At 33.9% G+C, this 24,369-nt stretch overlaps 1 protein-coding gene across 7 annotated transcripts in view; it reads left to right on the forward strand.

Moving 5' to 3' along the window:
• The window catches only part of kcc (solute carrier family 12 member kcc), a 149,143-nt gene extending 125,396 nt beyond the window's left edge, over positions 1-23,747 (forward strand). For 2 of the 7 annotated variants that reach the window (XM_019044782.2, XM_019044789.2), the window contains 8 exons: positions 579-771; positions 4,160-4,375; positions 4,993-5,100; positions 6,417-6,470; positions 10,194-10,304; positions 11,400-11,542; positions 12,210-12,349; positions 13,615-23,747. In XM_019044782.2, coding sequence (XP_018900327.2) covers positions 579-771; positions 4,160-4,375; positions 4,993-5,100; positions 6,417-6,470; positions 10,194-10,304; positions 11,400-11,542; positions 12,210-12,349; positions 13,615-13,706 — 1,057 coding nt within the window. In that variant the 3' untranslated portion in view covers positions 13,707-23,747. The remainder of the gene's footprint in view (positions 1-578; positions 772-4,159; positions 4,376-4,992; positions 5,101-6,416; positions 6,471-10,193; positions 10,305-11,399; positions 11,543-12,209; positions 12,350-13,614) is intronic. The other 5 variants (XM_019044783.2, XM_019044787.2, XM_019044785.2 and 2 more) reach the window with 5 other exon arrangements.
• The last annotated feature ends 622 nt before the right edge of the window (positions 23,748-24,369 follow it).

Consider the following 24,369-nt stretch of genomic DNA (forward strand, 5'->3'; position numbering starts at 1 on the left):
TGTTCGTGGTGTCCATGAACTGTGGATCTTTTTTAATCTCACATTGAGTTGTATTAAATAAATATTTTTTTTCAATTTTTAAATTTTAAAGAGAGTGGTAAGAACGTGAACTTTTCAAATCAACTTTAACCAAAACTCTTGCCTATTAGTTAGTGAGAATGGCGAGATATATGCACTTTGTACAGTTAAAAATAAACCTTAATTCGATGTATTTATGCGAAAAGGAACTATGTTGCACTTAACCCCATGAATATAGTTTCTTTAAGCATAAATATGTCCAGGTATTAAAAAAATAGTTAAAGGTTTAACAGAAAATCACTATGTTACGTCTAGATAAAATTGAGAAAAAGAGGTTTGATTTCTTTCTCTGTGAGACTCAATGTTGGAAATAAAATTCAGTGCCTGTTTTCACATTCAAAACATCTTCTCTCAACTTTGAATTCTTACGAGGAGAAAGTGTGATGTTTGTTACTTTGAAACAGCTCCTAACTCATTTTTTTGATAGAATGTGACTCGATTCCTTTCAATTCAGTCAATTTTTGCCTCCTCATAATAATGAAACAAATTTCTCATTTTAGGATTCAGTCATCTGGACTTGGTGGATTAAAGCCAAATACAGTCATCCTTGGATGGCCGTACAGTTGGCGTCAGAAAGAAGGAGCTCCCACATGGCACTTGTTCCTACAAACGGTCCGCAATGTTGCCACCGCTCGCATGGCTCTCCTCGTACCAAAAGGAATCAACTTTTTCCCGGACGCCAACATCAAAGTAGGAGTTTACTTTCCCAGATAATTTTGTTACCTTAGCTTTAATTCTGTTAATTTTACAAGGTGTGTTCCTGAAGTATCTGAGCTGGTCTTTGTGTACTGTACAGAGAAAAAATTGGTTCTTTTGAAAAAGTTTAAGGTAATTAGGGAGTCGATGGAAGTCTCTCATCAAGCTTTTGCACTTATTTTTGCCAAATCTGTTTGTTCTCATCCATGCTCTTTTTCAAAATTTCATTCACCATTTACGTAAATCAAGTATTTTGATGGTTCTATGTGTGGTTCATTTACCTTGTATTGTTCAAAGTTTCTCCAGGTGGCGTACATTACAATGATTTTTTCCTAAAGGTCAATGTTCTCTATGTTAATGCTAAAGGAATCAGGCACTATTCATCCACCATGTTCTCAGCTATTCTTTGCGATGAATCTACGCAGATTTTAAATGCTTTTACCTGTTGGTGATTTTGCAAATTTCAGGCGCTTGTCATTGTATGAAGATCTCATTTTTTCAGCCAAACTCAGCAGCAACTGAAACATCTCAACAGCTTGAGTTGTATTTTTTTATTGTCATTAGCTTATAGAAAAATTATAAGAAGCAACTTCTCATTGCATTAAATCACGCATCCTTCATGGAGTAAGTCATCACAATCAAAAATTTTATAGTCTAAAATTTTCTTCTCCTGACATCTACTGTTCAAAGCACAGACGTTGTAACTCTATTCTAGATTTGGCAATATTTGTTCTGCGCAAATTTCTCTTGAACTCAAAAGCACTGTGTCTGAGACTCCCTATTCTAAGCTTCATTCTTGGTTATTTTAGATCGGGCGAAGTCAAAGTTTGCAGGGCAACCTCTATGCCCCCTAAAGCCTCACAGATGAGGTAACACACAATCCGTAGACTTGATAAATGTATAAGTAGACGAATCTTTTCTGAATCAGTAAGACACTGGGGAGCTTCAGGACTGTCAGATTCCGATTTTTTGTGGTTGATTACCCATGAATACTCCTTTTTACCCGACAGCTTTGTCAGTTTAGCGAATTTTCACTTTATTGAGGGGGGGCTTTGTCTTCCAACCTCAGGGGTCAGTATTTTGGACAGGAAAAGGAACTATTTTGGACTTTATGGTGTCAATTTAGGCTAAAATTTTTAAACTTCCTGACTTAAATCAAAAACTTTAAAAATTGTGACAAGAAGTCTAAAGGGTGTTGTGGGGAACTTCGAAATAATGAAATTCGACTTCCTCAGGGTCCATTCTCTATTCGCTCTCGGGGTCCATTCTCTATTCGCTCTCGAGGTCTTAGACCTAAAATAATCAAGATAAAAGCCTTGCATGTGTGCTCTGAGACACCCTGTGTCTAATCAATTTGTGCTTCATTTTTCAGGCTTTCAACAGAATGAATTAGTCATTCTAAAAGTGTAAAGGGTGAATGTTGTTTACTTTTCTAGGAACAATGCATTTGTGTCAGGGAAAGTTTACAGGATGTTGAATGATGTTACAGTGGTCTTGCTTTGAACAGTAGGGTTTTTTATACCATCATCTGAAATTTATATCTAACCATTGCAGCATCTAGCACCATACTCATGCTATAACCAAGCTAAGAACATGGAAAATCACCGTTTGAAAACAACATTTTTCATCAAGAACACCAGTATACATAATCATGTCTAATTTGCTGTAGCTTTTTACCATTCATATCTCACTGTATTATTGTCTACCTTCCTTGTAAATTCTCACAATTGCCATAAATTTTCCAGCTCAGATACTTTTAAAACACACCTCGTAAAATTATTCAATTTCAAATATCATAACTGAACAACTACACTTTTTTCTCTGTTCCAAATCTCTTTGCTTTCAAGACTGCGTAAGTAGTGTCATCATCATACCACCATGAACAACAATCTGTACAACAGTGTTCTTCAGTTTCGTCCTTAAACAGTTTACCATCCTACTCAGTGCTGTTTTTCAGTATGGGAGTATCTAAAAAAGTGTGATTTGCATTCCAAAAAACATAATTTCTCGCTTGAAGTCTCAATACTTTTCATTCCTTACTCTTATCTGTCACAGACTTTTAACATTTATGACAATGAAACCCTAAGATTTATATTGAATTATTTTGTTCACCACGGTTCACAGGTGAAACTGCTGGAACGCGTATCTTGGTTGTGATGTTTGAAAACCTCCGCTTCTATTTTATTTTTTAAAAAGAGTGTGAACAAAAAAAAAGGCTCGATATTTACTCAGAATATTATTAACACAGAAGAGGAAAATAAGCAAAGTGCTTAAAAAATGACTTTAAGTTTTATATTCAGAAAATAAAGTGTGACAGAAACTCTGCAATAAAAAACACTAAGCTACACGTTTCTGCAGTTTTATCGTCAATTTGTGTCGCTGATCAAAGATGCTTTTTCGAGGGATAAAATTTTTATAAGTAACCAAAATGAAAATTTTAAATTAAACATTTGGGTATCTTTTCAAAGTTAATAGGTGTACTTTTAATATATTTTGGTGATAATCATGTGATGCATATGATGAAAAAAATATTGATACCCATTTCGGTCATCTTTTAATGAATTGTTGTTCAAATGTCTAAGCTTTCATGATGAATTGAAGTGTATCAAATGCGTGATTCAACTAGTTGAAAATTACTCCATGGGAAATCGTGGAATGGTATTGAGCTCTTTTGGAATGCAAAGTAGCCACTTTTTTTCTAATTTTTTTCCCGTAAACTTTCAACTGCCGTCCCTGCACCTCTCATTAGTTTTTGTGTAATTGCACCATTTTATTTTCAAATTCATCCTGGATAAAACTCTAAATCATCCTCTCCTTTTTGAGAACAATTTTTTGTAGAAATATGGATGAGACTGTTTTTGTAAACTGTTTACGGATGTGAACAGTTTTTCTTTTTTTGTTTTTTTAGACTCTGGTGGGATATTTTTCTCGTATGGTAGCTTTTTTGTCAGATTTCCAAATTGGATTTGGCCAGACCCAATTCAATTTGAACAAGTAATCAGCTTTTGGTGTATATGGTAAAAGTTGGAAGATGTCATTTCAAAGGTGTCAGAAATTGGAAAATGTGGAATAAGTTGTGGCCTTTTTTAACTACAGAAAACTATCAGATTGTGTTCCATTATAAAAAGTAATGAAAGTTATGTAAGTTTATTTGTCTCCCCACTGTTGTCTTGTGGTAGATATACATTTTGAGAGTATTTTGGTAAATGTTTTGAGTAGTCTTTTTTTCTCGAGCTTTGTTTGTAAAAACTTAATCCACACTGTGCCTAAATTTTTTCTTTTAATGACTTAATTTAAACATAAGTAGTTTTGGTACATGTTAATTTCATACTCGGACAAGAATGATCAGCTTTTAATACGTGTGATTGGATTATTTTACTTACAGATGGCTGGACACATTGACGTCTGGTGGATTGTTCACGATGGGGGGCTTCTGATGCTGCTGCCGTTCTTGCTGAAGCAGCACAGAACTTGGCGAAACTGCAAGCTCCGTATCTTTACTGTAGCCCAAATGGAAGACAACTCGATCCAGATGAAGAAAGATCTGAAGATGTTCCTTTATCATCTCCGTATTGCTGCTGAAGTAGAGGTTGTAGAAATGGTAGGTGCTAGTTTTTTACAATCATCGTAAAAATGTGGAAGCTTGATTTTCATACGCAGTTGAAATTATTAAGTAAGAAAAAAAACACTATAAATATGGCCCAAACTGTAAATAACAAGGTGGTGGAAGAGTGCTGGGTCCACACTGTTCTGCAGGGAAATCGAAGCCCAAAAGTCCCATGTACAGTATTTTCTCGCTATAACGACACTAATTTTAACGAAAATCTCTCTTTTGCGAAGGAATCGCCCAGTTCCTTGACGATTCGTTATAGCAGGAGAGTACAGTATTTTCATTACAGGCTCAATAATTTGAAGATGTCCTTACAGCCAACTTTTCACCAAAAGTCTCCTTCGAGCTCTTTGCCATCTTTTTTTTCTTTGAAGGAAAAGTGTAAGCAGGAGAGTACTGTATTTTTATTACAGGTTCAATAATTTGAAGATGTCCTAACAGCCTACTTTTCACCATAAGTTTCCATCTACCTTTTTGCCTTCTTTTTTTTTCTTTGAAAGAAAATTTTCTGTGCAATTGTACATCAAATTTATTCCCCGAAAATGAAAAAGTAATTATGAGACTTTCTTTCTGCGTCATAGTTTAATTTTTTCGTTTTTTGTTTTTAGACGGACAGCGATATTTCAGCGTATACCTACGAACGAACCCTGATGATGGAGCAGAGAAGTCAAATGTTAAAAGAACTTAGGCTAAACAAACGTGAAGCACTAGGAATGGTAAGTCTCATTATATCTCCTCCTATGGTTCGTGTTATCAGATGATCTTTGGCTGAGAGGCATCATGCACATTTAGAAGAGTTGTCTGTATCTGCAGGGAGTCAATCTATTTGTGCGAGGAAAATAATATTTAAATAAATGGCACAAGTTTCTCTCATGAAGGAGTTGATTTTTGTAGTCAGCTGTCAAAGAGCCTCAACTGACCATTGGTTTAATCAAAAATTTCAATCTTGCGTTCATGCCATGTTTTCCTTGAGTCTTTCCTCAATTTCTAAGATAGAGTGTGTCACCAGCACTAATGTGTGTATTTGTATTCGTGTCAATATTGAATCCATCCCAAAATTGTGTGAAGTCATCATCACTAAAAATATACCTGTGTTCTTCCAATCTCATAGTCTGTGCACCTGAGGGAAACTGAGAATAAAAGTCACGGACAAATATTGATTGAAGCACGAGTTCAGTTTTAGAGCTGAGGAGACAAACCCATCTAACATGCTCAATTTATTTAAAGTGTGCTGTAATTTATGGAAAATTCATGATTTTTAGAAAGTTGCATAACAAAATTAAAACTCAAGAATTTTTTTCTGCCGCAATCCCTCCAAGTATTTCTACTGATGTTGATTTACCAGTCATTTTGATCTAAATAACAGTGCAAACAACAGCTCCAGCAAAACCTTTTGCCCCCAAAATTCTTGGTCTATGTGACGAAGTAATAACAGGTAGAGAACCTTTATTAGGAGAGTATTAGGAGAGTGCAGGAATCCGAAAATTCATCAGGTCATCAATGATGCCTCTGGGAATATATTAGGACTCCAACAGGCAGCCAACTCATACTTATTTCAAATGACTTATTCTTATTACACACCAGTCCCTTCATATTACTACATACATATTAGAATCAAGATTATTTTGTGAAAGCCTAGCAAAATTGTTTAAAACATTGTTTTGAATTGAATATTCACACTACTTGGTCGTCATTTTTCATGAAATAACTTTGAGAAGGTTGGCTGCCTATCCGAGTTCAAGGATCACAATCAAATAATAAGTCCATACTGACCTAATAAAGGTACTCAAGTGTCTGGCAAGTAGGTTTAATTACTTTCTTATGATCTCACTAAACATTGACGATTGGCATTCTACCAGTGGAACAGTCATAAGAACATTTGCAGCGGTGGATTCTTTCAAACTTATGCAGCTTTGAGACATACATTTAAGAGCAAAATCATTTTATGTTTGTATTTTCATCTGCCATGATGTCATATGTATTTGGAGTTACTTATGCTAGTTTCTATTTACTTTTCTTTGTGCCGCAAAAGGTGCAAAACATTGTCGATTTCAATGAAGTCCCGTCAGAGGAGAACATGCCACTGGTTGGTGACCATATTGTATTTTCTGTTCTCATGTTATTTTTTAGCAATCATCATCAATCAAACAAATTTTCTGCCTGAAATACTGCCTTGGTTTTTAAAATTTCTGAAGCAAAATGTTTAAAATGTTTATCATATTCGTTATAAGATCGCTAAAGGTTAAACGATCTGTTCAATGAAAATATCATAAGCAAGATCTTGATGAGGAGGAAACAGAAGATGACATTTTTTGATAACTTTCGTTTGCACTGTGCATTTGAATATAAGAAATTTAAAACAGTAAGTGGTCAATCCAGTTTTTATATTCATAAAAGTGGTGAAACGTCTCTTGGCATGGAATTTAAGGTTAGAAAAATTCAGGCAGAAAATACTCATACGCAGCTGGTCATCTCCACAATACTTCCAGGGTCAGCATATTAAGGCTTTTTGTCATTTCTTGAAAACCTATAATAAGGAATGTATCAGGTTTCAAATGAACCACCTTACCCCCAAATGAATCATGCTCAGAGTTAACTCAACTCGGAAGTTATGAAGTGAAAATGTCTCTGCAGCATGCTCCTACAAATGGCTAAAGTTGAATTATGCGTCTCTTAGATTGTGATGCTGGAAGTTTCATGTTTCATTTTCCTGAAGGAAAACAAATGAATAGTTTCTGTCCAAATTATCATCGAATTTTCTCCACTCATTCTAAAATAATCACTCAAAATTGCAAGATAAACTTTCAAGTAGTTTTATATGAAGAAAATTAAACATAGGTAATCGTTGATTTTTAAATGTTACAATTGAGATTAGCAGTTTTCTCATTCAGCCATCAATACCGAGTTCGTCTCTAGTTTTCTAAGCATCATCTTGAGAAGATACTGAGAGACGTTCAATCAGTAAAAAAGACATCCAAGAAACCAGTTTATCAATCTCGGGTACATATTTCGTTAATTTGATCAAAATCTATGCTCAACAACAAAATCTCACCATTGAAAAACGCTAATTCAAAAAGAAAGCAAATGACGCAGTACTTCTGCTTTGTCATTAGGCTTTATATTGTTTTTACCTAGTTAGTAAAGAAGTGACATTACCTTATATCAATCTGGCCGAGACTCATCATTACAGTCATTACATCTGTTTTTTTATTTTTCATCCCTTTTTTTTTGAATATCCATGTTGAATGTTGACTGTACATACTTGAAACCTTTTAGTTTTATGCATGAGTGTTCACTCCGAAGTAGCAACGGCTAAGTGTCTGCTGGAGCTAACTTTAGTGTTGCTCTGCTCCAACCTGCCTTGCACGTACTCATTAGGAAAAGAGTATGTATCCTATTTGCTCTTCACCCCTAAAAATCAAAGGAAATTGGCACAAAAATGCAATCTCCAATCCATTGTGCAAAGCAATCTTATCTTGTCATAAGACCTTGGACTGGCGCATTATATTTGAACATCTACATGTTAAATCATTTCACAGAACACCTTCCTTCTTTGTGTCTTTATCATAAAAAACTGTACCTACAAGACTTTTCTTAAAAATTAGCGATTGAGGACTTGGGTGCCATGAGGTTTTTGCTCGGTTTCAGTGTTCGAGAATTTTTCTTCACATTTTACCATTAATTGTTAACAGGGAAAAAAAATGCTTGTAGAGAGATGGAAATTTGACTGATTCTTCTTCATTAAATTAGATTTTTAGCGTAAATCTCTTTAATGATCCAATAGTGTCTGCTGAAAAGAAAAAAAATTGCGTGTAGAGATTCTGGAAAGCTGTAAAACTGACATGCTTTTTCGCACCGGAATCCTCAATTTAGAAATGATAACTCTATATGTACGTTGTAGACATCCCTCATTTTCTGCAACCTGTTTGAGAGGAAGATGAATGCTACTTTTATGGTACCCACTTACCTTGAGATATTTCGTAGTCTGCTGCAAGGAGGAACGTTTCTGGTCTGCACTATTTCAGTATGTATACAAATATTTTATTTTTTCATAGGAGAACCATTGCAAGAATTTGACGGAGAATTTAAGTGTCTTTTTTCATGAGTGTAAAGAAAAATTACTGGAAATAAAACATAACATTCAATAGTCAAATTCATGTAGTGGTTCTTCCATAAATAAATAAAATGTTTGTTTGAAACAGTGAAACAGCGCCATCGAGGTACGTTTCTTCTCACAGGAGACAACAATTAGGATAATGAGCAGCTTAATATTAATATGCGTGGAAAAGACCAGCTGAGTCAATTATTAGGGACTCTGGAATACTAACGGATAATGCATTTCTAAATCGGGCCAGTATTGACAAAGAGGTTTTTTTCTAACAGTACACATTTATCTAGTTCTACAAAAGTGAAACAGAAATCCTGTTCTTTTCTTCCAAGTTGTGTTTCTTTATGTTTGTTATTCAAGTGATTATTTCTCCTCCTTTGCAAAAGTGGTTGTAAATTTGCTGGTATGGATCATGAATTTAACAGTAAATACGTCAGTACGGTCCGCAGTTTTCCTTTAACACCCCAAAAATCTTTGGATGAATTTAAATGGCGAGTTAATATAAAAACTATTTCGAACCTGCCCCTCTTACCTTGAAGGAAAACCTGCCTCTTATTTTGTACAAAGTGCAGTTTTTAACTGTAGATCTCATCAATGTTTCTTAGCCTTTTAGATCATTTTAATTTGGTCTATATTGAATTGATCAATTGGTAGGTAGATTATTGAAACCTAATAATTCACGCCGACAAAGCTACGAAGAGTCATTTCATTCATATCATCATCATGCCTGCCACTCTTCACCGTTCATCATCATCATTTCATTGAATGTCTCATGTCTTGAATGTCACATTTAGCCCTCACAGTTGATCCTATCACTCTAGGATATCTTATTCTGCATGATCATCAGCAAAGTTCCCTCTAACTGTTTTGGCACCTACTAGCATTCTAGCCAGTTTTGTTTCATTTTGTGCTGGAGACAAATTATTCTGCCGCAAATCTAATGCCTTGCACATCAAACAGCGCTTGTTTGTTGGGAACATTATTTTGTCTGATTTTTGTGTACCTGAAAGGTATCGCAGATGTATAAAGGCAACTAAATTAAGGGAAAGAGATATTCGTTAAATGTTATTGGTTAGGCCAGCTAAATTTTCTGATGTGTATACAATAGCCAGCATCCATAAACTTAGTTCAGTTTCCTGTAATATCACCATTCACCAAAATTTTTTTGAATTTTATCAATTTCAAATTATTCAGCTCTTTATACACGTATCTCAAGCTCTGTTCAATGCAAATCATCTGCACTGATCATTTAATGTTAAATTATTGTTTAGTTGGGAGGGAATTATTCACAGTGTTGAATAAGTATGTACCTACTGGTAGAATTTAAAGAAAAGCTAAGTTTTTGTCATGAAATGAGTATTATTGTGACTTTAAATAGGTGCCTGACTAGGCGTCAGGTGAGAGAAAATTAATTTTGAAGAATGATAAGAAAATCAATCATGTAGCAAAAGCAGAATAAGTCAAACATAAGTTGGCGCACAGCCAACCAGAAATGAATGCTTTTCTTGAAGCGACTGTAAATCATTTGCTGAGTAGATCAAGGGCATTAAAATTTTTTGCACATTGAATCATAAGTTCACATTCTATTCAAATTCAATTAATATCAAATTCTCCAAAATTTAACCCAGTGTCATGAGTCTTTTAGTACCCCTGCCGCTTTGTATGTCTCCTAAGCTCTAACTCTCCTCATTTTGTTTCAAGGTCCAATCAATTCTTGACCACCATCACCATGATGTCAAAACTGCCAGTAAAGTGCGCTTCCAAGAGCCAGCATCAAACGAGGATGAGGATGAAGATAGTCCTTATGCAAATGTAATCTTTTCATTTTCATCTCATTTTCCCCAAACCTACAACCCAACTAATATGAGAAATTTCTCTTTTGTATTTTACTTCAATAGGCAGTAATTCAATAAGAGATTTCTTCAATGAGTTGCAGTACCAATCAACAGTAACCTTGCTGATTTTCTAACGTACCTAATTTAGCAGTATACTTCATCGCATGCCTGTCATCTTCCCACTCTGCTTGGAAGTCCCTGGCTGGAGCTAATATTAGGACGCTTTTATTTTTCTGAACCTAGGCAGTGAGCCAGTTTAGATCACAGTTAGATTGGTTTGTAGTTAGCCATTCTCTATAGTTTTCACACTACATTTTTTTAAGTGAGAAATTATGGAATTTTTATTCAAATCTCCTTAAACCACTCATTTGATCACGAATGGCAACAGTGCGTTTGGAAAGGCCACATTAATTCTGCTAAAAACTGAAAAATGTTAAATGCATTAGTCTCTTTGGATACAAATACTAAATTTTTGTGACCAAAACCTTGTAACCCTGTGTTAATGTAACCCTGTTTGTACAAGCAATTGTGCAAAAACAAAATATTGAAAATATTATGGGCACTATGGCAAAATATTATGGCACTATGTGATGGTGAAACTGCAGGAACAGGTATATCTAGATTTGCAATTTTGCAGGCTTCCTGTCTTACTTTATTTTTTTATCGGAGAATTACTGAATGTCATTTCTTGAAATTGTGTGGAGAATAGTCTATACAAATCTCAAGCGATGGTGTTAGTTTGCTCTCCTTTAATAAAATAAAATGAGAGCGAAAATTTTGAAACGTTTCATACAAGATAAGCATTCCTGCAGTTTCTCTGTCTCATTGTAAACGCATTGTTACATTGCATGTGTGGGAAATGAAAGAAAATTTTGAAATGCTCCAAACACAGGCTTACTAACAGGCGTAGAACCTTATTTACACACTTATGCAACAATAGTGTGTATACCAAGTAATAGCTTTAGTAGCAGCTTTAATAACATAACACCCCTCTTAGAGCCTTCGAGTCCTCTTTAAGTTTACCTTCTGTCAATCGAAATTTTTGTTACTTTTATGCTCGAAAATTTTACAGACCACAGAAGAAGCTGAAAAAGGAGCTTCTGATGTCAACACCACTTCAAAGACTGCAATCAAAACACCGCCCATGTCCCCACCGAAGACTGCCTCATCTAATCTTAGCTCTAATGCCAATGGCAAACCATCATCTATAACTCCGTAAGTTCACGTAATTCCGTAAGTTAACATTCAAAATGTTTGTGGCTCATTTAGGTATGAAAATTGGAACCCTTCTCAATGATATTATCCGTCTCAAGCACTTTTAACTGCTCTTTTGGAGAGTATATTGCAAGTAAGCCAACGCTTGTGGTTACTGAGATACTGTGACAGGACTACAGGTCTGGCTGCAGATCGCTTGAAAATGTGCTCCTACAAAGCTGCTAAGCCCGCTATCAATGCTTAAAAGTGCTTAAGCAGTTCTGGTATAGCATTTTCAGAAGGAAGCAGTACAGAACTTTTTGATGGGTAGTAAGAGTTAGCATCAGTCACCAGAATATTATTAAAGGGGGCGAAAATTTCTGAAAATATTGTAAAAATTGTGGTTTTTAAAATACTATCGTTGGCTCTGAGGGAACTTGAATACATACGCCAGCAAAGTAAAATTCAATAATTTCCAAAGTAATCATTCGATTTTAAAGTGCGTTTTTGAACCAATGACATTTTATATCCGTAGTTTAGTTTTAGTATCGTGAATATTTTATTTAGTTTATTTATCCAAGCTTGAGAAAATACTCAAGTCATTAAGGGTACATTAATTTTATCAAAGATATTAATTATTGATTTATGTACGTACCAGAATAATCATTTTACTTCTTTTTTTTTACAGTGACGAGGGCAATGTCAGGAGAATGCACACAGCCATCAAACTAAATGAAGTAATCGTGAACAAATCGCATGATGCTCAGCTAGTAATAATCAATCTCCCGGGTCCACCCCGCACCACTAAACCCGAACGAGAATCCAATTGTATCCTTTTTATCAAAACGATCAATATAAGGTGGATTTCCTGAAAATTGTCTAAATAGAGGAAACATTGTGAAGTTTTAAATTCTCTTATGAATGAAATGAATAATCATAGGACTTATGAATATCTTCATGATATAACCTCTGCTGGTAGAATTCGAACAAGTTAAAAATGAAATCTTCAGAGCACGGTGTCTAGGATCAGGAACAACCGAGAAAATTCAGGATTTATCCGGGAAAGAACAATTTCAAAGCAAAATCAAGGAATTTGTTCCAGAAACCGAAAATCTCTTCTCCTGTTGCCTAGAAACCATTTAGTTTTCAAATTTTGCAGACATTTAAAGTACAAATTGATATCAAGGTTTATGCTATTGCACCATTCTTGATACCATGTTTTAGAGTTACTACGACTGATCATATCAGTGATGAAGTCAGGAGCATGCTCTGTTAAGACACAAGTCTTACGCTGTTTCCAAGGATACTTGATTCTTAAAGCCATTTTCACTGAATTCAATATTAATTCCTCTGGAACAGTTCCCTTGTTGTTACAAGCAGGTTTGTGCCTACGAGTTGTCTAGACACCGCAAGTTTTTTGGCCAACATGCGCTACAATTAAGTTACAAACTGAAATTCTAATCCTCATCCCTTTATGCTCAAACTCTTGACTGGTGTTCATCACCTCTTTGAACTTGGAGGCAGAAATTCAGAAACAGAAATTCAGCAGAAATTCAGCTACACTGATGATGGGTCCAAAAATTTTATTTTAAACTGAATCCTAGCACATGTTGGCCAAAAAACAAACAATGTTTAAAGGATCCTTTGTGTATGGTGCAAGTATCCGAGTAGCAGTGATCGCGATAAATAGCGATTTCATAGGTTGGCTATTGCGATTATATCGGTGGCAATATATCGAGATATTATTGCATTAAAAATTGCAATATATGGCTATTAAATCGCTACACGTTGCAAATTGCGATCAACTTTCGTTGATGAAATCAAGATTAAATTGCCATTTATTGCGATTTTTATTTCGAAAATATTGCGATAAATTACCGGGCGATAAAATTGCGATTTTATCCCGACTAGATTGAGGATAATTGCTCAGATGTTGATGATCCCAGCGATTTCATCGCCGATTAAATTGCAATATATCCCGATTTTTCTGTTGACAAATGTTACTTGGGTAATCATAGAAAGGTTTTTAACATTTTTAATTACACTGCCATGTTTTGGCAGCTGGTGTGTTCCTTAATTCATCGTTATTGCAGATATGGAATTCTTAGAGGTTCTAACAGAGGGCCTAGAACGAGTCCTCATGGTACGGGGAGGCGGAAGAGAAGTCATCACAATCTACTCGTGAAGCTCCACTTCAACACTGGACTGTTTTTTATTGTTGACCCTGTTTTTTAATCTTGTTTCTTGGTTCTTGTATGGTGAACTGTCTTGTTTACCGCCAACATTTCTAATTTTAAGACTTTTGAATTGTAACCTTTGTAGTTATTCATTTGCAAGCCTAGGTTCAAAATCTCGATTCCCCGCCTCTGTGAGCATGCGTTACTTTCTTGACTTCGCAAATGTACTTACTTTTAATTTCTAATTTCAACGTAATGAAAGCCTTGCCTTCAGAAATGATCTCCTGATTCTTATAACTCCTCATCAAGTGTAATACCTACCTACTGGCAAGTTTTGACCTATCATATTTAAAAACTTTTAAGTTACTTAACTAAAATCAGTTGCCTATTTTTGGAAATCAGTCAGATGTTTTGATTTCAGAAGTGTTCATCCATTCTATATTAATTTTGTATTGTATTGATTTAATATGCTTCTAAGGTACGCATTCACAGTAATTTCTTAAACAGATCCTTCCCTTAGGAGTCCCAACATGGTTTACATAGTGATTAAGGGTGGTTTAAGGACGCGTTAAACATAGCATTATACGGAGGACAATTTTTGCAATTCTCGATCAAAGTTCATAGAATAACTCTGAAATGGATCCTTACAAGGGATTGCGATGATTTTCCATCGCAAAAAGTACAAGGTAAAAAATGAAAATTCTTTGATTTTGACAAACTTTAAGGTAGGTGCAAACCCTCCTTAAAATTTTCAAAACTGGCAGTATGTTTTCTTTTGTATGTATTTTTATTTTGTGTAGCAGCAAATCATAGTAGTACCTTGTAAGAATCTATTTCCAGAGTTTTACTACTGAAATTTACTGAAGGTTTGCAATAATTTTCTCTAGTATGAGGCTTTGTTATGAATCTCCTTAAACCACCGTTAATCACAGTGTAAACCAAATGGGCCCTCCTAAGGAAATTAACAGTCTAAGGAACGATTATGAGTGTGGCTCTAATTCATGCTCTTGAAAGTTTTTGAATAAGAACAGTCTAAATACTGCTTTCACAAAGGTAGACTTTCATTTTAAGATCTTGATATCCTCCTTCAGCAAAGGCAAGATAGACCTCTACAGTTTAAAATTAAATTGCGGTAGCATGTAAATTAGAAGCCCTCTTTTACCAAGGTTTAAAATTCAGGTTTTTACTATCAGATGAGCCTTATAATTTTTGTTCTCTGCTATTTTCAGTAGTGACAAGCAATTTCGTTTGTTTACAGATGTCTTGACTTTTGAGAAGTACCTAATTCATTGTTTACTCAGAGTAATCCTTAAACAACTTTAATGTTGTCAGTATTATAATTGATGTACCCTCATCATCATTCAGGCTTTAGCTGTGATTTCCGTTCATATTTATCGGCTCATGAGGGGGAACGTCTCGTCATCTCCTCAGTGAGCCTCAGCGTAAATCAGAGTCCCATTTCTTTTCCATTTGTTGTTTTGTTCACCCGTTTTTGTGATGTATATTGGGATAAACAAGCCTCAGTTTGAAGAATCAGATAGTCTTAAGCCCACGATCAAATGAGCTCATCAAGTACAAGATGGCGGAGATGCGTATTGGTTTCTGCGCAATCAAAAGTTGGCGGGCCGTCAAATGTTGATGAATAGAGCCCGCGCGGACTTGTGCAAAAACCAGTACGCATTTCCACCATCTTGCATTCGATGAGTTCATTTGATCGTGGGACACGGGCTTGAGAGGTGAAAAGTTATGCCTCTTTTGGGATCTGTGGGCGACGATATTGGGTTTAGAGAAACACGCTGAAGACATGACTTTAATGCTTGATCGGAAAAGTTCACATGTGATCTATTCATACAAAAATATTTAAAAGTATCAACCTGTTTGTGAAATTTGTATCACAGTACTCAAAATTTTCCTTCGTTAAAAATTCAATCAGTCATTACAAGTTACGTACTATATCGACTATTCTTTCTATAAAGGAGGCCTATTTAAGTAATAGGCCATGGTTGCTAATGTGGTCTATAGTCATAAGGATCGAGAAAAATGAGGCTTGTTCTCCCACTGTACATCCAGTTGGACTGCGTTTTGCAATTTGGAACTATAAATTCTGGCTCTTCTGGAAAAACATTTATGCGCATAGGGAAACTAATGGCACATACGTTGTTTTAATGCCGGGCCAGAATCTATAGTTCCAAATTGCAAAATGCAGTCCAGTTTACAGTCTGTTTTTGAAATTTTTTCAATCTCTCATGTTTACTTTCTCTTTTGATTCTTTATTTATTTGAATTGTGAAAAAAGAACAAAATTCCCTTTGAGGTAAAATTGTCAATTCACTAAGAGAAATATAAAGTGAAGGAAACGCTTCAAAGCCCTCATCTTAAGGGAGTATTCAAAGGCTTCTGACGAGCTTCAAGCATTTTTGGGATTTGAATAATTTTAGTCTGATTAGCAAAAGATCAATTATTCTTTGATTGATTTAAGACGCAGGTAACCATGTTTAGCTCAATTCCTTAGTAACTAGTACTGAAGGAGAGTTCAATAGCACCAAGCAAATTTTTGCATGTATTCCTGCAAAAACTTTTTAGCTGGGTATTTTTGTCATTTTGCTCTCCTTAGGTGAAACTCAACTTTAGGTGTAGACAACAGTGTGGCTGGATGTTGAAAAGTTGGACCACATCATTTTAAGTTCCAAATTTTATAAGACAAAGTTTGAATTGCAGGGTGGTGCAAGAATGGAAGAGCAAGTAGGGCTGAAACGAAGATGCTGTACCTAACTACCTACCCTTTAAAAGCCATTATTCACATGAAATCTATGTTCTTTTCTTGTTCAGAAATCACTGTAGGTTCATCGTCTTTGTACTATATGACTCAGAACACAACCCTCTAGTAAACATCTTTAATACCAGTTGATTTTAGGACTAGCATTTGCAGTTACTGTGCATTTTATATCTTTGAAAGCGAAGCCTTTGTTTCCTATTTCCTAACTAAGATTGAGGATTGAAGCTTTTGCTCTTTGGTACAAGTATTTCTTTTTTACAATTCTTTCATTTGCATTATGAAGTATGTAATTTGTTGATAGAACAATTTTTGTACATAATTCAAAGTCGTAGCATAAGTTTTAATTTACTGCATTTATGAGATCTATTGATTGAGTTTCAAATATTTGTCCGTGAACGAACTTGAACATTTTATTTTTGGATCTTACAAAATTATGCAGACTTTTTGTTAACCAGATGAGATACATAGGAAATAAATACTGTTTTTTTTTCTTCTTTTTGTCTAGTAACAATGTGATCTAGTCTTCAATATTTCCCCTTTGTAAATTGGCCTTCGGTCAAATTTATTTTTAAGTTTCAAAATTCTATTAAAATGTTAAAAAGTTATTGATTTGTTCATCATTAGACTTCATGCCAAATAAATTTACACTTTTAAACTGCAATAGATGATCGAATGATGTCAGTTTAGCATTGGAAGTAACTGTAAGAATCAAGATGGCAGATCTTCTGTTGTAATTTTAAAGTGCGTAAACTTGATTGGCAAGGACTCTAAAAGATTGACATCTGTTAGCTGATTGGTGCGTGAAACATCTATCTCTCACCGGGTGGATGTTTTCAAGATTGTTGGGTTATAGTTCATTGTTATGGTTGAACTTTTGTTACTGATATTATTTTATTGAGTGATCAAATTTTGGACTGTTGGAGTTACCATTGATCTTTGATAATATCATTTTTTGCCTTTTAATTTTAGAACCAGGGATTCACATCATGAAATTACTGTAATTAGTAGATCTCATGTATGCTTGATTTTTGTTCATGTGTACATATGTATTTGCTTTAATTTCATGTATAGCTCATTTATAGTTACCTACAAATTTTGGTTTCCTAATTCTCCACTTTCATATGGTTTTCAAAACCTGCCCTTGCAATGTCCATGAGATATTGTAAACGTTCCATAGACACTCTGTAGGTTAGAACAATTTTAAATGTCAAGCGTTAATTCTTTTTGTTCAAGATTTACAGAATCTGGATTTTTCCAGAATCTCATTTGAATTCTCTTCTTCTTAAGAAGGTAAAAAACTCCTTTAAAGCTATTTTGAAAGCATTAGAAGCAGAATTCCTGTTAAAATGGGTTTTGTTTATGTAACAAATATTTTTTTGTTAAATGATTAATAACCATACTACCAGTTTAACTTAAACAGAAGTTTTAATTTCCCCAGTTCCTGATGCTTTCAGTTAACAATTCAACATTTTTTACTTACATTAAATTAAAAAGAAAGAAGCTATTTTCACCATGACATCGTTATTTAAGTAAATCTGAAAGAAAATTCACAAATTAAGTGATCATTGATTAGAAGTCCATTTTTTTGCTGTATTGATACGAAAGCAATTCGTTCACAGTGCATTCTACAGTCAAAAAGCATGTTTAGTGAAAGGTCAGTAAACGCTCCAAGTATGTAGTTTGTCTTCCTGTTCTATCGACTGAGTCAGTAGTAGAGCCTCACTTTGTCAGAAGACTTTTAGTCTTGAAGAAATTAATTATACCTCCATGGATGACCTGCCGCCATCCGTAAAGAAGCAGACTTGTGCCGGATAATGATAACTTTGGACAGTTGAAAATCCCTGGAATACATTAAAAATAATGAAACAAACTGTAGTAATGGACTTTAGGATCGAAAAAATGATCAAAATGACCTCAGGATGTCCCCTGATAACTAAAGTACCAAACATAGGAGGTTCGACTGTACTTCCTTTCTTGCTTCCTTTTGCAAGTCGGAACAACATTTGATAGGAAAGAGACAAGATTCAAACCCAAAGATTTTTGTTTTAGGTTCTTTTTTTACTCTCTGTCTAGCATCATATTTTGCCGATTTCATTTTACAGGGAAATAGTCGATAATCATAGGACTATTGATAGGTATTAATAAGGTTTACATTATACTTTTGTCTCATAATCGCAACTCTTGTGATAATAATATTAAAGTTTGTATCGATAATCCATTTTACCATTCTCCTCTCTGTGTTATGTTTGTTTTATTTCGATATTTTTAGATATCTGTTGATCACATAAAAGTTTTATTTATACTTTGATTAGATGCTTTTCTCTTTACAGGTCCTTCCATTTTCATGTGTTTTGAGAGGAATTAACTCTTAATATTACAGAGATTAAGGTTGATGCATCAAAGTGCAATCTTATAGTAATAAATTAAGTTTTAAAAGAAAGAAAGAAATTACCTATCGGATGAATAAACTCATTATATAGTTATGGTATCTACTTAATAAGATGGAGAAAATACTAAAGTGTGGGAAACAAAAGCTTAATCAAGGTGAAAAGAACCGCAAACCTTCCGGTCAGTTTCAATCAACCGAAAATAAAACAAACTTAAAAAAATCAACCGAGATCTGCAAGGCCAGAAAAAGAATTTCTGATAATGCAAGTTGTAAACAAAGCTCGTTCACTTTATAATGGCTGCACAATCAGCTGAAACATTCCGGCTTTAGTTTCCTGGATTTTAGCTTTATTTTTCATCTTATTGTACAAGTCATACTGATAGTTTTCGTTGGTATCTACTTGCAGATTTCTTTTTGGGGGCGTAAATTTGTGCGCAAAAAATGTGACAAATCCACGATAAGTGTTAGGGAATGTCTCCTCCAAGAGTGCTTTCATTTTGGTATCGTACCCTCTACCATATTGTTCTTGGGTTACGAAGTGTTTATTTCTTTTTTAGCTATTTGTGCGCTCTGAATTTCCTCAGTCGATTATGAATCAGACAGTTTTGGATGTTACCAATTTCAAGTGTAGAAAGAAAAAAAGAATTTACGCGAAAATAGAGTAGAATAATGACTCTCTTACATTGCTCAGTCTTGCATGTTCTGTAGTAGTTGTTTTTAGTTGAACTTTAGCCTATATTTTTTAGAAACTTTTATTTTTTATTTGAATTTTAATCTTTTTTTGTTGTTTAAAAAAAAAAAAAATATTTTTTGTACCTTTCTTAGGATAGTCTACTTTTCATGATTCAGAATTTATAAATTGATACCTATGGAAATTGGAGTGTCAATTAATCCACTCCTAAAAAATTTAAATGAGTTTTAGTAAAAAAAAAGAAAAAATTGATAAATATGAAAAAAAATGCATCAACCCAGTTTGGATGCTCAAAAGCTCAAAAATAACTATCTCTAGTCCTGAAAAACTGGATTGTATATTATTGATGTTCATTCCATTTGTTCAAAATTCAACAGAGTTTGGATTTATCTAAGTTTTATTAGAAACTAAAACCATTTTTAGATTTGCAATGCTGTGCTGAGGAAAAAGTAGGGAATTTCACACTCTCTAAGTACACACAGCAACCTCCAATGAGGGGTAAACCTTTTCTTTAAAAAAAATAACCATGATCCTGATGAGACCAGCTATATTTCTTCAACATGTTGAAATTGTCAAGCTAAAAAATCAATGTTTTGGTTTTAAAACAGACATCTTTTTCAATTTTTTTTTTCGTTTTTTTTTGTACCTCACACAAATTTTTGTAGTCGGCAGTAAGTCAATCATTTTTTTTTTCTATCTGAGAGAAGAGCTGCATAGCATCCCATTTAATGAGCAAGTTATAACTCTCTTCTGTGCATTTCCCTTGCAATGAATATCACGTTTCCGTCCTGTACTTTCTTCTCTCATTCCACCCTCCCAATTCCTTCGCCCCGTGTTCCTCAACCAGTTTAGGTTCAGCTCCTCTAAGTTTTGTATGAATCTTTCTATTAAAAAAAGTAAATAAATAAATGAGAATTTAAAAATAATCCATTATGGAAAAATATCTTTGATTAAATTTAACGGTGGCTTGGCGTTCTTTGTGATGTATCGATTGATCTGCCATTTAAACCTATGGAAAAGAATCGATAAACAGGGTGTTCGGAAAGAACACCTCAATAATCCATTCTTTACCACAACTTCAAATGGGAAAACATCGATAATCGATCATTCACGTCTCGCCATTGAGATTTAAACACCATGCAAGAGTATTTTTCCTCCTCTTGTGCCCCCTGTCATTTTTACGTTTTCATTCAAAATCAAAATTTTCCGTAGGGTAGGTTCTGAAATTTTTCTCTCTAGTGAACAAATCTAATTTTTCTCTGGTTTTCTACTCTGTTTTGTTTAATATTCTGTTGCCCAGCCATTGGTGTTTTATTTTATCAAAGTTGACTGTAATGACATTGAATACTACTGTCATTACAGATGTATTCAATTTTTATTATTATTCAAAGATGTAGCTTTTTAGTCTGGGTGCTATTCTGTTGAATGATAAATTGAGTTTTGCTCTCTTATGTAGGATATGGTTTGATGCAAAATGTATCGACCCTACTTTGTTTCTGTTATTAAATCATTTAAATTCTTTGTAGTGAATTCTATGTATATATTTGTATAAATTGCATAAAATTATGTATACCTTGTACCTATGAATTATCTAAGTTTGTTAATGACTCTTATTAGCTTTTCTGCAGGAACTTAACTGTTTGATAGGTGACTTATTCAGATTTTATTGTTGTATTTTATTTAATTTTATTCTCCAAATTTAAAACTCGCAAATCGAGGAAAATGTATGAAAATAACAGAATCTCAAAATATTCAATTTTTTCAGATGTTTTTCTCAACTTATGCCCAGGCAGTCTTGTCCAATATTTATCTGATAGAGTGAGTAGACTCTTCATAATTTTTTTTTCTACATTTTGTCATTTTTAAATTTTTGGGGGAAAGCAGCTCATTGAGTATACAATTAATTGAACAAGAAGAAAAAGTTAAAAGTTTCAAAAATTCAATAACATTTGAAGAGTTACTTTTAATTTTTTTGCCATCGCCAACAATTTTCAGCTTTAACTGTTTAAATTTTTGATGTCTCATGTAGTGAAAAAGTAAAACTCCAATCCTCTTTGTGAATCTCTTGCACAATGTGACTCTTTTACTTGGTCCTCATTGAAAATGCTCCTATCTCTTGATTCATCACTGAAGTTAAATCAACTAAAATGATACAACTTCAGCGCAGTTCCACCTACGGAATATCTCGCATCATCATTTCTGATGTGTTGATTAAAACATTTCATGTACAATGACTTTCACAGAGCAAAAGTATACAGAGTAATCATTGTCACTAATCATCAGAAAATTCTAGACAGGCGTGTAAGCAGCACTGCTTATATATTTCTGACTTAAAATTTTACTTGGATGAAATTAGTATTCTCTTCAGAAGAGCAGATGCATTTCTGTAAAAACTTGAACCAAGTATGTTTCTATCCGTCGACAGAATTTTCTTGCCTAAGGCAAAGAGTTTATTGTTCCAGACATTTCTGACTTGAAACATCAGAAAGATATAATCACAGGAAGTTTTTTTAGATTTTTCTTACTAATAAATGTAGTTAAATTCTATGTGTTTTATTATAATATTTTTTCCCCCAGTTACTGTTGAATGTTTTTACAGTATTAGTTAAATATTTGTCGTAACATCAAGTTAACTGTTCAAAATGAACGTAATTGCCTTATTTGTTAGACTTTTCACTGACCCTATGAAATCTAACATTGTATTGACTGAGTCAGTATTATAGAAAATTGTCAAAGAGAGGATGCCAAAAAGCAATCAAATTTTTCCTGACATGTATGAAACCCGGAAAAACTTTCCCATGGAATCGAGAGCCTGGGCTTTGTTCTACATCTCATTAGTGAGAGCAGTGCCTGGCAAATTATAGATCTTTGAACTCTTGCACTAGTAAAATCTTAAATTTATTTGGGTTCAGCTTCAAATGCAAGTTTGATGGATGCGTCACGCAAGCTTTTGCTCTCTCTGTTGTTCAGAAATTTTGGATCCTCTATTTTTGTCGCTAAAGTCAATTATTATCAGAATAAACTATTTTACGTTTGCATTGTTGGTTTCTGGGATATTGTAATTTTATTGTCCCTGTTGCTAAAATGTGTAATTATCTGCCATGTTCACGTAAAATTTAATTATTAAACTTCAGTAGTTTCTTCTCTTTTTTTATAAATTTCAGGAAGAATCTTTGCAAAAAAACAGCCTTAGTTCTGGCCATACAGCAACAAAATTGTATTATTATTTTGAATAACTGATTGTTGGTTAACTATTATCCAGCTAAACTTGAACTGACTTTTGAATTTATTTTTCTTTTGTTTGGTCTCAGAATACTTTGACAGTTACATTGACTTCTTGTAAATTTTAGCTTGGATGTGCTAGAGACAAATATTTTAATTTTAAATTATCTTGTTCGTTTAATGACTCTGTAATTTTTTTTTCTCTCATTTCTTAGTTCATGCCAAGTAATAACACGACTCATTGAAATAAAGTAAAACATTAACAAGAACAAAACGAGCGGGAAAGCTCTAATACGCTTGTATTAGAGAAGACTGTCACTCTTTTCTCCTCCTAATTAAAGCAATTTTTTTTTTTTTTTTTTTTTTTTTTTTTTTTTTTTTTTTTAACCCACTGCAAATTAATTTAAAGACAACTGGCATTAGCTTGCAAGTGAATAATCTCTGTTCATTTTGTTTCGTTTTTTTTTTTATTATAATTTTTTTTTAAAAAAAAGAATATTATGTCACTTTGTTTCTGAGATTATCACTGTAACTCCAACTAAAAAATTACTTTACATTAATTGTTTTTGTTCAAATTTTGTTTAAAACATCTTACTTAATCATAGGGAAATATCGCCTTAGAAAAGGTGGTATTATGATAATATGTGCCAACTTTACAGATCTATGACAATTATTGACTTTGAAGTATGTAAGCTCCTATTAACCACAATCAGTTGAATAGTAACAGTTAAATAGCATTTAAAAATATTCTCATAAATCTCAAGTAATTAAGGAAACAAGAACAACTTTGTTGTCGATTGCACACGTATTTTCTGTAACGTAAAATAGATTGCACCTTCAGAAACTAAACAATTAACTTTAGATACCTACCTTCTTTTTCAGTTTGTTCCTATTATAATGATAAATGTTTGTATCAAAATGTAGTCGCATAGATTTCTCTATAAATATACAGTACCTAGGTTTGACTTCTTACATCCGTTTTCTTATTTGACTCTAGACTGTTTGAATAGCTTCGTCCTCCCCTAAAACTTTTCATCAAAGGTTCAGCAATTTTTTAGAAGCTTTCCAAATTTTTCCTAAGGTCTAATTACCTTCAAAAGATCACCCACACAGATTCAGGAATTTTTTTTCGGGAGGGGAATTTTTTTGTACCTACCTAATCAAGCAACTAGCACCAGGGGATATGATTCTTGATAGCTGGTTCAAAAAAGCAGTCTTTTTACGCCTTGTGAAACATATTTTCCTGTGAAAAGGAATTATGTAGGAGATCTATGTACATTAAGAAAAACTGGATGTCTTTTACGGACACAGCATACAAATAAATTCTATGAATAAACCTAAAATAAATACCTACCAACTAACTTTACCGGCATTTCCTGATAATAAAATTTCCTTGATACTAAAAACTTCCATACTAGAAAAACGCGACTCCTTAGTAAAAGTCAGTCACCCTGACGTCAGTCTGACATCAGCCTGAATTAGTCTGACTCTGGATAGTTTATGAAACATAGCCTGACGTCAGGCTGATTCACTTTTAGGTATTTGATCCTTAAATTTTAGTCTATTTATCCAAGTCGATTTTTAGCGTTTGCGA

The sequence above is a fragment of the Bemisia tabaci genome, chromosome 8 (assembly GCF_918797505.1).
Source record: "Bemisia tabaci chromosome 8, PGI_BMITA_v3".
NCBI classification, from domain to species: Eukaryota; Metazoa; Arthropoda; class Insecta; order Hemiptera; family Aleyrodidae; genus Bemisia; species Bemisia tabaci.